The sequence below is a fragment of the Helianthus annuus genome, chromosome 13 (assembly GCF_002127325.2).
Source record: "Helianthus annuus cultivar XRQ/B chromosome 13, HanXRQr2.0-SUNRISE, whole genome shotgun sequence".
In the NCBI taxonomy this organism is placed as follows: domain Eukaryota; kingdom Viridiplantae; phylum Streptophyta; class Magnoliopsida; order Asterales; family Asteraceae; genus Helianthus; species Helianthus annuus.
In genome coordinates, this window is record NC_035445.2 from 99,414,971 (window position 1) to 99,427,999 (window position 13,029).

The following is a 13,029-nucleotide window of genomic DNA, read 5'->3' on the forward strand; positions in this document are numbered from 1 at the left end:
TCAAGCGGAATCAGCTGCCCTATATATATGTGTGTGATGCTTTCTTTTTATATCGATTGGAGCGGAATTAGAGTCGAGGTGCTGCCAGATTTTTTTCAGGATTATTGTATTCGACTCAGAAAGCGTTAATAGAAAAGGAAATTAAAAGGAAAAAGCTGTTGTGACTTTGTATACTTTGATTCCGCCTCTATATTCAAAGATAAACTGCCTTATACTGACTATTTAGGGTCGCACACGGTCCAACATAAAAATTATTGCTGCATTTCATCCCATGTGAAAATCGAAGCTGACGGTAGCGAATGAAACCTTTGCTGCTCTTTGTCTTCAAGTGTGAATTGGAAAAGTACAAATTTCACATCATCAACTGAGAAACCTTGGCTGCTGATTGTGTTGCAACGTGCATCATATGCAGCAATGTGTAGATATGGTTCTTCATGTGCGTGACCATGAAACTTAGGCAGACTGGATATTGAATGTGTTCGTACTTCGAATGACCGCTTTCCTTGTAATTGCGGGATCACAACCGGTGATGGGTTGTTAGCTATAGCGGGTCTGAAGTGGCTCTCGATACCTCGAACTAGACCCTGATTATTTCTCCGTTGAATACCTTCCGGTAAAATCGCCTGTCGATGTAAGTTGCGTGGTAGCGGTCTTATCTTACCCGGCATCTGAGGTACCGGTGGTGGTAATGGAATATCCACCACCGGCCTTCTCGGAGCAGGCTGCTGATTGAGTGGGTCAGGTTGATGATATTGTTGTTGTATCAGTATCAGTTGCACTTGCGGTTGTTAATATGGAACTTGTTGTTGCTACACAACCGTTTGATAACCCGAAACATTCTGATTCCCCTGTTCTAATACTCTCGAACCCATATTCCCTTCGTAATTACCCAATTGCATTCCTTGCCGCTCACCTTGTTACCGTAACTATCATACTCATCGTAATCATCCCCAAAATCCCTTGAGCTATTCCCTTGCTCAAGTATTGTAGGTCTGAAAGAGAACCGTTGATGCTGAGCTGGTTGGTAATGGGATGGTTGTGTCAGTAACTAAATTGAAGTGGATAAGTTAACATGTTGTGCTTGATTAGGTAGGGCGGTGCTCTGATCATAAACGATCCTCACGTATGGTGAGGAATGTTGGATGTTAGAAGTTTGGGTGTATGTTGGATATTGAAAGGAGATTGGTTGAGTTGTGAAGGGTGGCATGTTGTCTAAATTCGGGAATGGTGGTGGTGGCATAGGTGGAAGTGGAGAAGTAGCTTGGGTGGTTTGTGGTTGTTGTTCAGACGGTATAAAGGTGTTGGGTGATGGCTGTGTAGGAGTCGGGGTGAATTGAGTTTGTTCAGTTGAAGTTTCGGGTTGCTTCTCAAGGTTGCTTGAATTCTCCGTTTCTTTGAGATTTGATGTTAATGCTTGCACTACTTTATTTTCTCGTTGCACAACTCGGGTGTGCCTAACGGTTCTCTCGATTTCCGGATCAAAAACTAGTGGTGAAGCTTTTCCGGAATTTCTCGTATGATGCATACAAATATGAGATCACCTGCGCAACACAAACAAACAAAACCTCGCGTAATTCTGAACAAAACAAAACAAAATAAACTGAACTATTTTTTTTTATCTATTTCTACTAAAAACTTAACACTAAACACTTTGTGCACGCCTCCCCGGCAACGGCGCCATTTTGATGTCTGTCGTTAGTGACATGCAAAAACCTATTTAAACTATTAGTATAGAATAAGCAGGGTATCGAACCAAGGGAGGACTATGGAAAGTGTCGTAATGAAAAGGATTGATTAACTATTACTGAATAAGAAAATCGGTTTGTTTGATTTTGAGAAATAGCTAAATTAACGAATAAAAATTGTGTTTTAAATCAATGAGAAGAAAGATGGTTCCTCCAGATTTCAGGTTTTGCAGTTAACTTCAATTATGTGTTTAATCATTACCTACATAGACATAGGTGTTAATTTCGATTAATTAATTGTGATAACCAACGAGTAAGTACTCCGGTCAATACATAACGCGAGGTTATCGAATGATTATTGTTGGTGCATACATCTGTCGACTTCGTCTTGTATCGAGTCTTGTACTAGATATGTTAGATTAGGGCACGTTGTACGAGAAAATAGCAGATTTATGGGTTAATTAGGGAGATTTCGCTTGAAGGAAGTAATTCTGCTTGAAATGACATTTGTCACTTTCAAGCGGAATCAACCACAATCCTTATTCCGCTTGAAGTTGTTTCAAGTGGAATCACCAAGTCTATAAATAGGTGTTCGAGCGAAATCATATGTAACAGTTCTGGATTTTGATACCGAGGTGCTGCCGGTTTCTTTTCTGCATGTAATCAGTGTTATATCAATCAGAAAGAGATGTAAAGTGATTTGCAAGCTGTTTCGAAGTCTGTTTCTTAGTTTCCACCTCTGAAACAGATTAAAACTCCCTTGAACGACTCGTTTGGGTCGCAACACAATCCTACAAGTGGTATCAGAGCTCAGGAAGAGGAGTTCTTTCCGATTCAGCTCAAAATTTCTGTTTTTCTACACTTTCTTTTCAAAATTAACAACTTTTCACGGTTAAAATCGGCTAAATTTCTCATATATTGTGTAAAACTGCATTTTAACAAATCCTTGAAAGTTTGAGAACAAAATTCAGCTTAAAAATGACTAAAATGGACCATAGTTGATATTCCGCTTGAAGGAACATCTGTGATTCCGCTTGAGATTGCCTTATTCCGCTTGAGATTTTCAAGCGAAATCTGTGATTCCGCTTCAACATTTCTGATTCCGCTCGAAAGTTGATATTCCGCTTGAAAGTTCAAGCGAAATCAGTGATTCCGCTCCAAACTGGTTATTTCGCTTGAATTTGATTGCTGGTTATTTCACTTGAAGTTGTTAGTTGCTGATTCCGCTTCAAGATATTATTCCACTTGAACAGGTTGTGTGTTTGAGAGTTTGATTTCGCTTGAGAGGGTATTTCGCTTGAATTTGCTATTCTGCTTGAATAGTTATTCCGCTTGAAAAGTGTTGTTTTTGAAAAACGTGTTACTGAATCATGAGTGAAGAATTTTACAATGCGTTTGCCACATCTTCGACTACTCCAGCTACCATTGCTCAAAACATGAATTTGGAAAATGAAACTGGAACTACACAAAAACCCCCGAAGCTAATGAGCATTGAGGAGTATTACGGATGGAAAGATAGGTTTGAAAACTGAGTTCAAGCTAACCATTTGAGATCTTGGGAATGTATTTTGAAGAAATATGTGCTACCACGTACAGATTTGCAAGTTGAAAAAGAAATCTCGGAATTCAGTGACAAAGAACGTGACATGTACAAAGCTGAAAAGATGATGATTAGTCTACTTCAGCAAGCCATCAAAGAAGACATCTTTGTGTTGCTTCAACATGACAAGACCTCAAAATCAATTTGGGATGCTCTTAAAATCAATTTTGAGGGAAGTGAAAAAATGATTAAAAGCAAAAAGGCATTACTTAAGAAAGAATTTGATCTCTTCACCAGTTTGCCCGGGGAAGATACAAAGAAATTAATTGAAAGATATTGTCATTTAGTGAGATCTATGTTTACGTTAAGCATAACCAAAGATCGAGAAGAATGGGTCGATAAGTTAGCTGATGCTTTACCTCAGAAAGAGTGGGGTACTTACTTGATCTTAAAGAACACTGGAGTATATGATGGTTTAACGATTTCTCAGTTTATTGAGAAGATTGAGGGTCAAGATCTTGAACAGCAAAAGATTGCGAGGATGAATAATCCGAGTGGTCAATAAGATGTGAAAATGTACTACAAAGGAAGTGTTCAAGAGGTTGAAAGAAGTCCAAAAATACAAACTGCGTTTAGTGCTGGAAATTCATCTGAAAATGTTGTACAAAGTCCTAATAGCAGCAGTGGATTTTCTTCATACCCAAATGTCAATCCAAAAAGTTCAACTTTGAGTTTTCATTCTCAAAGTACAAAAGGTGGTGGTTGTGTGATACAATGCAATATAGCTTTGAATCTTCCAGAGGGTCAAAGTTTTTTTGAAGAAATTGCAAAAGAGCACATGTCTTTACTTGCAACTGTGCTACAATCCTATGAAGGTTTAGTTGCAGGGAGGAGCGGAAATCCTATGCTGACAAAGGAAGATTATGATTAGATAGACGCTGAAGAATTGGAACTAATGGACATCAAATGGTGTCTAGCTAGTGTCCTGAGAAGAGCTGAAAAGTTCAAGATGATTACTGGAAGAAATGATTTTCTTGATGCACATGTTTCTACTTTAGGTTTTGATAAATCCAAAGTTACTTGTTTTCGATGCAGGGAGAAAGGTCATTTCAAAAGAGAATGCAAGAATAGAGAAGCAAGTGAAGCAAAGAATCCGTTTGGAAAAGATGACTACTACCGGAAAGCCATATATCAACAAGTTGGCCAACAACAACAACAAGAACCACAAGTGGCTCATAGTAGAAAAGTGATAGAGGATTCTTCAAAGAGAGCATGTTTAGTCAATGAAGAGAATTTCAGCTGGGATAAATACATTCCATCCGACAGTAAAGCATGCCTAATCAATCAAGATGATGAAAGATTACCTGAAGGTTTTAGCTGGGAGATGTTTGTTGATGAAAAAGGAGAGTTTAAAGCTTTCATTGCTAAAATTATGAAAGAACAACATATGTTTACTGAGTGGATGAAAGCTATTGGTGTTAGTGTGAAGAATGAAGAAGAAAAGTCTGTTTCATCAGATGAAAGCTCACTAAGTTCAGATGAAAGTTCAGAAAAAGCAACTGTTTTTGATCAAACACCATTTGATTCTAGTTTTTCTGATGATAGTTCTGATAAATCAATAGAGTTTGATCAATCACCAACTGATGAAAGTGGTGATGATGAAGAAGAAAGACACATTAATGTTGCAAAAACTCATCTATCTCCTGAAAGCTTTCATTTTTATTTTGCAGATCGCTTAGAGAAGCTGAAGGAGAGACGAGCAGCAAAAGAACAAAAGCAAATGAAGTCTGAAAGCGTTGATAAAAAAGAAAAGACTGTTCAAAATGAAGAAGTTAAAACTGTTGCTGAGGAGATTGTTGAAACTGAGAAGGTGATTGAAGCTGAGAAGATCAGTGAAGTAGAAAAGATTGTGGAAGTCATCAAGCCTTGCTCAAAGTGTCTAGAAGCTTGCAAGAAATATGCAGCTAAAGACGAAAAGATGTCTGAGTTTGAGAAGATGAAGGAACAATTACTGTTCAATCTCAATTATGTGAAGGAATCTTATGATGTTTTGAATAGAACAGTAACTGGTCTTCAAAAGACAAATTCTGAGAGAGAAGACGCTTTGACAATGATGAATGCAACGATGATGACAAAGCAAAAAGCTATAAACTATTACATTGAGGAATGCGCCAAGCTGAAACAAGAGTTGGAGACTGAGAAAATTGAGAATGAGAGAATCAGACGATTATTACAGAGTTATTCTAGTTCTGATTATCTTATTGATCGAATTTATCCAACTGTTGCAGGTTTCGAAGCATTTCAGGATGAGAAGCCAAAGAAGAAGGATACTTTTAAGAAATCGAGTGTTAGCTATAACAAGTGTCCGCCTCCGATCTGGGAAGGTTATTCTCCCAGAAAACCAAATGAGGAGCAAGTTCAAAACGCAGTCAATATAAAACTAAAGTCTGATATAACCGATGAATTGCCCGAAAACATTGATGTCACTTTCACATCGTCTGACGCTGATCATGAGTCTGAGTTAATAAAAAGGTGGTCGATCAGGTGTTGGATACAGATGAGGAGTCTGAGTCAAAGTCTGAGTCTGGAGGTTCAAGTTCGTCAGTCAACAGTCCAAAACCGTCGGTTAAACGGGCTTATAGTAAAGAGTTTTTGTTATCAAAATCAAATTTGAATGATGAAACATTCGAAGTAGCATATACTTTGAATGATTCTGACAAAGAGTTTCCAATAAGAAGTGTTAGATTTGAAATGATCAAAAAGGTTTTCAAAATGACAGAAATCAATATTTCCGAAATAAAAGATTTAAATCTTACTGGAAAACCTAAAAAATACACTTCAAGAGTTCAACAGCGATTAAACAAGAAAAAGGGTTACAATTCTGGTTCTGGTTTTCAAAAGAAACCAAACCATAATGGTAATTTAAAAAAGAAAGGTCTTGGTTTTATTCCACCTAAAAATTATAAAAATGAGAAAATTTCTAAAACAAACACAAAATTTGTTTCAGGAGGAAGTGCTGAAGAAGAACAGAAGAAACCTTTCTGGAGACAATCAAACCAGGAGTTTCTTGCTAAGAAGAAGAGAATAGGAACTGGAGTTTTTCACAGAAAGGAGACTAGAACCTGTTACAAATGCAATGAAGTTGGTCACATTGCATGGAACTGTTCTCAAGCTAATAAGACAAAACAGGGAGTCTCTGAAAAACTTAAAGGAAAAATTATCGATGATGAACCACCAACTGAGAAATTTAAAATTTTTGAAAATTCAACTTATGAGGTTGGTGAGTATTCTAAGAAAAATTTTTACAAAAAGAGAGCCAAGGACAACCAAATGTGGGTTGTTAAGAAGTTTGATGAGAAAACCGGCGATGAATCTGATTCCATAAAATCAGTGGAGCCACAAGTTGAGGTCAAAGAGGAAAACTCAGTACCTCCGATGGATGATGATAATTTTCCACCATTGAAGACTGAGAATTTTAAATCAAAAGTTGGGAAGGTTGAGATCTAAAATCAATTCTATTCTTAGAAGAAAGAATTTGATGTTGGGAAGGCGTTCAATGGAAATGTGAAAAGGATTTTTGGGAAAATGGTCGAAGGGAAGGCCAAAGGGGTTAAAGATTTTTATGCAACAAAGAAGGCAACTTAAAACCCGACTGAATCAGAGTTGAGATCACCCAAGGCTGGTCAGGCTTGGGTGGACATTTTCTTTACTTGAAAAACCTGACTTGCCGGTGATCCCAAGTTTGTAATCGCGGATCATGAATCGGCATCTTTGTTAGAAAATATTGTTGAAAAATTGTAAATTTTGGCAAGTCATACTGCAGGAATTGCTGGAGCTTCCAGGTTGGTAAGTGTGAAGCATGAATCGGCATCTGTATTGGTAAAATGAATTTGTGTAGATGTGTTATTCCTATAACTGGTCATCTACAAGTGGTACATGTGGTAATTTTTACATGTGATTCGTCAAGGTCATTAATTTGAACTTGATGTAATTCTCATACAAGTGATTGAATGAACAAGATGATGAACCCGAACCTACAAGTGGTTAAAACAAAACTTATTTTCCGAAAAAACCATTTTGATTAAAACAAACTTAAGTGTTTTGAAATCTAAGTGGGAAAATAGTTTGTTGAAAGGGGGAGTTCTGATTGTTTATGCCTAGTGGATGGCGAATTGAAGTGATTCGATATCAGTTGTCATTTTTCTGTATAGTTTGTTTTCAATTTTTCTTTAAATGTGTTTGCATTTTAAGGGGAGTAAGAATTTCAGAAAATCCAAAAACATTAGAAAATTTGAAAAAGCCAAAAACATGATAAAATTCAAAAATGAGTTTTGGTGTCTAAAATAGGAAATGATAGTACATCAGCGGACTATCACAACATGCTAAAGAAATGGAAAGTTAAAAATGTGATAAACAAACTCACTGATGATATGCCAGTAGGTTTTTGCACATTTAGTAGATTGTGAAGAGATATAAACCTAAATTCAAACTTGCTTATATCGTGGGGAACATTTCTTGGATATATGGGTAACCCCCGAAATCTTGTTTGAAAGGTCCCTCTTTCTGAGATACTAGGTCTTTATACTCAGTGATATCTGGGGTATTATCCCAGGACTTATGCTGAATGGAAATTCTGACCTAGTCCCCGTATAATACTTTCTGCAAATGCTTGAAATATAGCGCCGCCCTTAGCATAAAAAATGATGAAACATTGAAAAATGCTAATCATGTGTTGTTGAAGAAAAGATCCTTTAAAGGGGACACACTAAAAGTCGAGCCGTCATCTCTCTGCTGAACGGAAGTTCTGACCTGAGCTCTCACGGTTTCGCGTCTAACCCCTTACAGATATCATCTAGGTATACTCACCTGTAAGACAGAATATTGGGATCTGGATACGGGAGTATATTCAAGTGGTAGGACACGCGAATAAGTTTAAGTGTTTAAGACATTAATCTCGTATCTCGAAACAATTGAACTTTGTGTGAAAATTTAAATGGACTAGTATACTGACAATCTAAGTGAATTGTTTAGAACTTAAAATGAAATGAAGCTTAACGGTGTTGGTGATTTGTCTCATAAACTGATATGATCCTCTTACACAAACTCACAAAAATATTGTTTGTAAATATTTCTTATCGCATTTTAACACACTGAAAATCTTAGAAAAACCCAAAAAGATTGTGTTTTAGCATAAATTTTGAAAAATTCAAAAAGATTTTCGACAACTGATATTGAAAAGCTGATTTTCAAAATTTCGAGTGCTAAACATGATGACTATTTTGTGAAAGGGAGTCTGTTTAAATCTAAAAATGTTTGAATATTCTTCTGCAAGTGGTCATAGATTTTCTGGTTGTTTTGAAAAAGAGAGTCTGAGTTGGTGCATACATCTTAATATTAAATTGTTAAATTGTATGGAACTTATGTTTGTGAAGGAGACTGTGCAGGTTTGAGTAAGAGCTGGGTTTATCGATCCTGAGAAGCTTGTGATTGAAGAGAGCCAGGTTTCGATACCTGAGTAGAATGAGAACCAGATTATGATCCTGAAGCTGATGATGCTGATGAACTTAAGGAATGCGAGCACATTGAAAGGGGAAGTCTGAGACATTCGAGAGAAGGATTAGATCAAAGGGAGCATGTTGGTGCTGATAGAAAGAATTTGGAAGCCCAAAGACTGATAAAGACTGAAGATGAGAAGACTCGACACTTAAGACTCGTCAACATCTAAGGAGGAGTCTGTTGGTGCATACATCTGTCGACTTCGTCTTGTATCGAGTCTTTTACTAGATATATTAGATCAGGGCACGTTGTACGAGAAAATAGCAGATTTATGTGTTAATTAGGGAGATTTCGCTTGAAGGAAGTAATTCCGCTTGAAATGACATTTGTCACTTTCAAGCGGAATCAACCACAATCCTTATTCCGCTTGAAGCTGTTTCAAGCGGAATCACCAAGTCTATAAATAGGTGTTCGAGCGAAATCATATGTAACAGTTCTGGATTTTGATACCGAGGTGCTGTCGGTTTGTTTTCTGCATGTAATGAGTGTTACATCAATCAGAAAGAGATTTAAAGTGATTTGCAAGCTGTTTCGAAGTCTGTTTCTTAGTTTCCGCCTCTGAAATAGATTAAAACTCCTCTGAACGACTCGTTTGGGTCGCAACACGATCCTACAATTATCAATTACAATTTACAAACCTTAACCCCATGTCAAATATATCCCAATTCCTAGAACTCTCGGGAACTGAATGCTTAGAAATTAAGGTTTAAATAAACGTAACGGTTTATAATCAAGAAATCAAATCAATGGTGTAATACCCGAAAAAAAAATTCGAAAACCAATAATAAATATTGATTAATTATGTCAATTTTAAACACGGTTAATACATTGTTTACATTCCAAACAATTTATTTAGTAAATATTAGTAAACATCATTATTTATAATTGTCTATGTAAACTTGTAATATGCTAGCCATAATTATAGCATCTCTTTTGTTTTTAACTGTATCATATTAAAGTCAAGGGTTAATTAAAATCTAAACTAAACTAAAAGGTTCAGTTTGTAATTTGTCTAATATCCAAGGGTAAGAAAAAAAATTGAAATAAAGGTCCATGTGACTTTCTTCATATAAACGATGTGAATTAAGGAAATATAAATGAATTAATTGATTTTCTTATAAATTCTACAAATAACTTACGAGACCCTCACCTCATTCATTCCATGCATCCAGTCTTGTATTTGCTGCTATTCCACCACAAACAACCACCACGCCGCAAACCCTCACCGGCGATTACCGGTGTAAACCGCCACCATTCCGTATTCCACCTTCCACACCATGAAGCGGAGGAGTCGCAGCCATCACCTAGTCATGACCGTCGCATCTGAAAGCCGATTCCCCACACTCTTATTACGATACAAAACCCCCGCAAACGGCAACGACTTGCTCGACTCTTCAACTGTTGTTTCGTTTACGTAAAGCATTCTAAGGTAACCGTTTGTTTCCATCAATTACTGTTACTTTTGAAACACTAACTGCAGGGGCTGACCTAAAGGCTTGTCGGGCGGAGCCCGGGCTACGGCTCAACTTTTTACTAGAAGTGTAAAAAATTTTTTTTTTCGATTTTTATACATAGGACACCCCTGAACAACTACGAGGACACCCCTCAAATTTTTTTTTTACAAAATAATAAGCCTAGTTCAAGTGTTATTCAGCAACCTAATTAGCCCTATTAAGTAATAATAGCCCACCTGGCTCATGAGCCCAATTAAGTAATAATAGCCCAACTGATTATTTTGGGCGGCATAATGATAATGGCATATCAAACGTCAGTCGACTCCAATTCGGCAATTCCAATTCTCATCATACGAACAGAGAGGCAACAGATCATACGATTATACGAACACAGAACATTCAGACTTTCAGCAGATCATCAACTATTTGACTGCAGCAGATTTGTTTCAGAGACGAACACTAACAACAGGTTTGTTTCGATTTCGATTTTCGAACATATTGTTTGACTGATAATTGTTACTTGTTAGTTTGATGAATGATGATTGATAATGTTTCGATAATCGGCACTTTGGCAGCCCATTCGCACAGCAGCGAATCGAAATCGAAGCTCGAACAACAGCGTCAGAAACAGTTATTTGATTGATAATTCAGGTTTGTTTGATTGTTATTCAGTTATTTGATTGATAATTGTTTGAACTTTGAAGTGATGACGAAACCAAAATCCAAAAAACAAGCTTTAATTGAGAACTTTTTCAAAAGAAAATTCGAAGAAATTAATGATAATGAGTCAAGTCCGAATGTTGGTAATGATATCCAAGCAAATGATGACGTTGATGGCGATGCAAGTCCGAATGTTGATAATGAGAATATCCAAGCAAATGATGACGTTGATGCAAGTCCGAATGTTGATAATGATAATCCTACAACTTCAATTCCAACAACACGAGGTATTATTGATTTGAATGATCTTCCTTCGGATCCACATGATAGGCCACCTATTACTAGTTATCACCCAAATCAAATAGATGACATAAGAAGGTCATATCTTGTTAAAGGGGCTTTTCAACCTCGTAGTCATAAGTTTCCCGTTAAAGACTGTTATGGAAAAAAAAGACGTTTTGTTGTTAGTTGGTTTAATGATTGTAGTTGGTTAGAGTATAGCATCAAAGCAGACAAAATATATTGTTTATATTGTTACTTGTTTAAAGAAGATGTTGATAATCAAGGCGGAAGAGATACATGGTCTTCTAGTTCTAAAGGCTTTTGTGATTGGAGTAAAAAGGGGTCATTAAAGGAACATGTTGGGAATGTTGATAGTCATCATTTAAAGGCGGCACAAAAATGTCATAATCTCATGAATCAAAAGAAACATATGGATGAGAATATGAAGAAGTTGACTAAAGAAGAAATGATTGCAAACTATTATCGATTACTTGGTTCCGTTATGAGTGCTAGATTTTGTTTAGAAAACTCTTTACCCTTTCGTGGCCATGATGAGTCGGAAGAATCTAATTCTCAAGGTATGTTTCTTTCGGTGTTAAACTTGATTAGTACTAACCACCCGGAAATTGGAAAGTACACATTAGGGAACGCAAAAAAGAACAATAAACTAACATCGCCAAAGATTCAAAAGGAGATTATTGAATGCTTTTCAAAGGAAGTAACAAAAAGCATTTGTGCAGAATTTAAAGATGATGTGTTTGGGTTGTTGGTAGATGAATCTAGTGATGTTTCTTTAAAGGAGCAAATGGCTGTAGTTGTTAGATTTGTTGATAAACTTGGGGCTGTTAGAGAGAGTTTAATCGGAATTGTTCATGTGAAAGACACGACTTCTATAACTCTTAAAGAAGCCATTGATGATTGATTAGCAAGCAACCAGTTAAGCATAAAGCAAGTAAGTAATAAAATTCATAGATTCTTTACATTATTGTAATAATCATTATTTTTTATGTTATAATTCTTTTTTGTTTTAGGTGAGAGGGCAATGTTATGATGGTGCAAGCAACATGCGGGGAGAATTTAATGGGTTAAAAGCGTTGATTTTGAAAGATAACCCATCAGCACATTACATCCATTGTTTTGCTCATCAACTTCAGTTGGTTATTGTGGCTGTTGCAAAAAAACATAGCGGTGTCAAAACTTTCTATGAGTTCCTTTCCATGGTTGTCACTACGGTTTCAGCTTCTTGCAAACGAAAAGATATGTTAAGGGAGGAAAAAAAGGCTAGAGTGGAAAAAGAATTACTTGAAGGTGAAATTAAAACGGGTAAAGGATTAAACCAAGAGGTTTCCCTAGCACGACCCGGTGATACGCGATGGGGTTCACATCATAGAACCATCATCCTTAGATTGTTTCCGGAAGTTGTGACCGTACTCCAATATGTTAAAGAAGATGGAGATTGCAGTCAACAACGAACAAATGCAAAAGGTATTCTATCGTATTTTAAAAAACTCGAGTTTGTTTTTTATATGCATTTGATGGGAGATATATTAAGTTACACAAATGCTCTTTCAAAACACCTTCAACAAAAAGGTAAAGATTATTAGAAGCGGCCAACTTGATAAATGGTACAAAACGAGCATTAAATGCTTTAAGACAAAATGGGTTTGAGCCGATGTTGGAAAAAGTGACTTCCTTTTGTAAAAAATACAACATTACAATGTTGGACATGTCGGAAAGTTATGGTAACCCAAGAAACCGAAAGAATGTCATTACAAATCGACATCATTTTGAGGTTGACATTTTTAATGAGATTTTAGACATGCAAATTCAAGAATTAGGAAGTCGATTTAGT

General features: G+C 36.5%; 1 protein-coding gene across 1 annotated transcript; it reads left to right on the forward strand.

Moving 5' to 3' along the window:
• The first annotated feature begins 10,534 nt into the window (after positions 1-10,534).
• LOC110901392 (zinc finger MYM-type protein 1-like) lies at positions 10,535-12,781 on the forward strand. Its single transcript, XM_022148223.2, has 3 exons — positions 10,535-10,704; positions 10,908-12,051; positions 12,209-12,781. Exons 1-3 carry the CDS (start codon positions 10,535-10,537, stop codon positions 12,779-12,781), a joined length of 1,887 nt encoding a protein of 628 aa, XP_022003915.2.
• Positions 12,782-13,029: the final 248 nt, after the last annotated feature.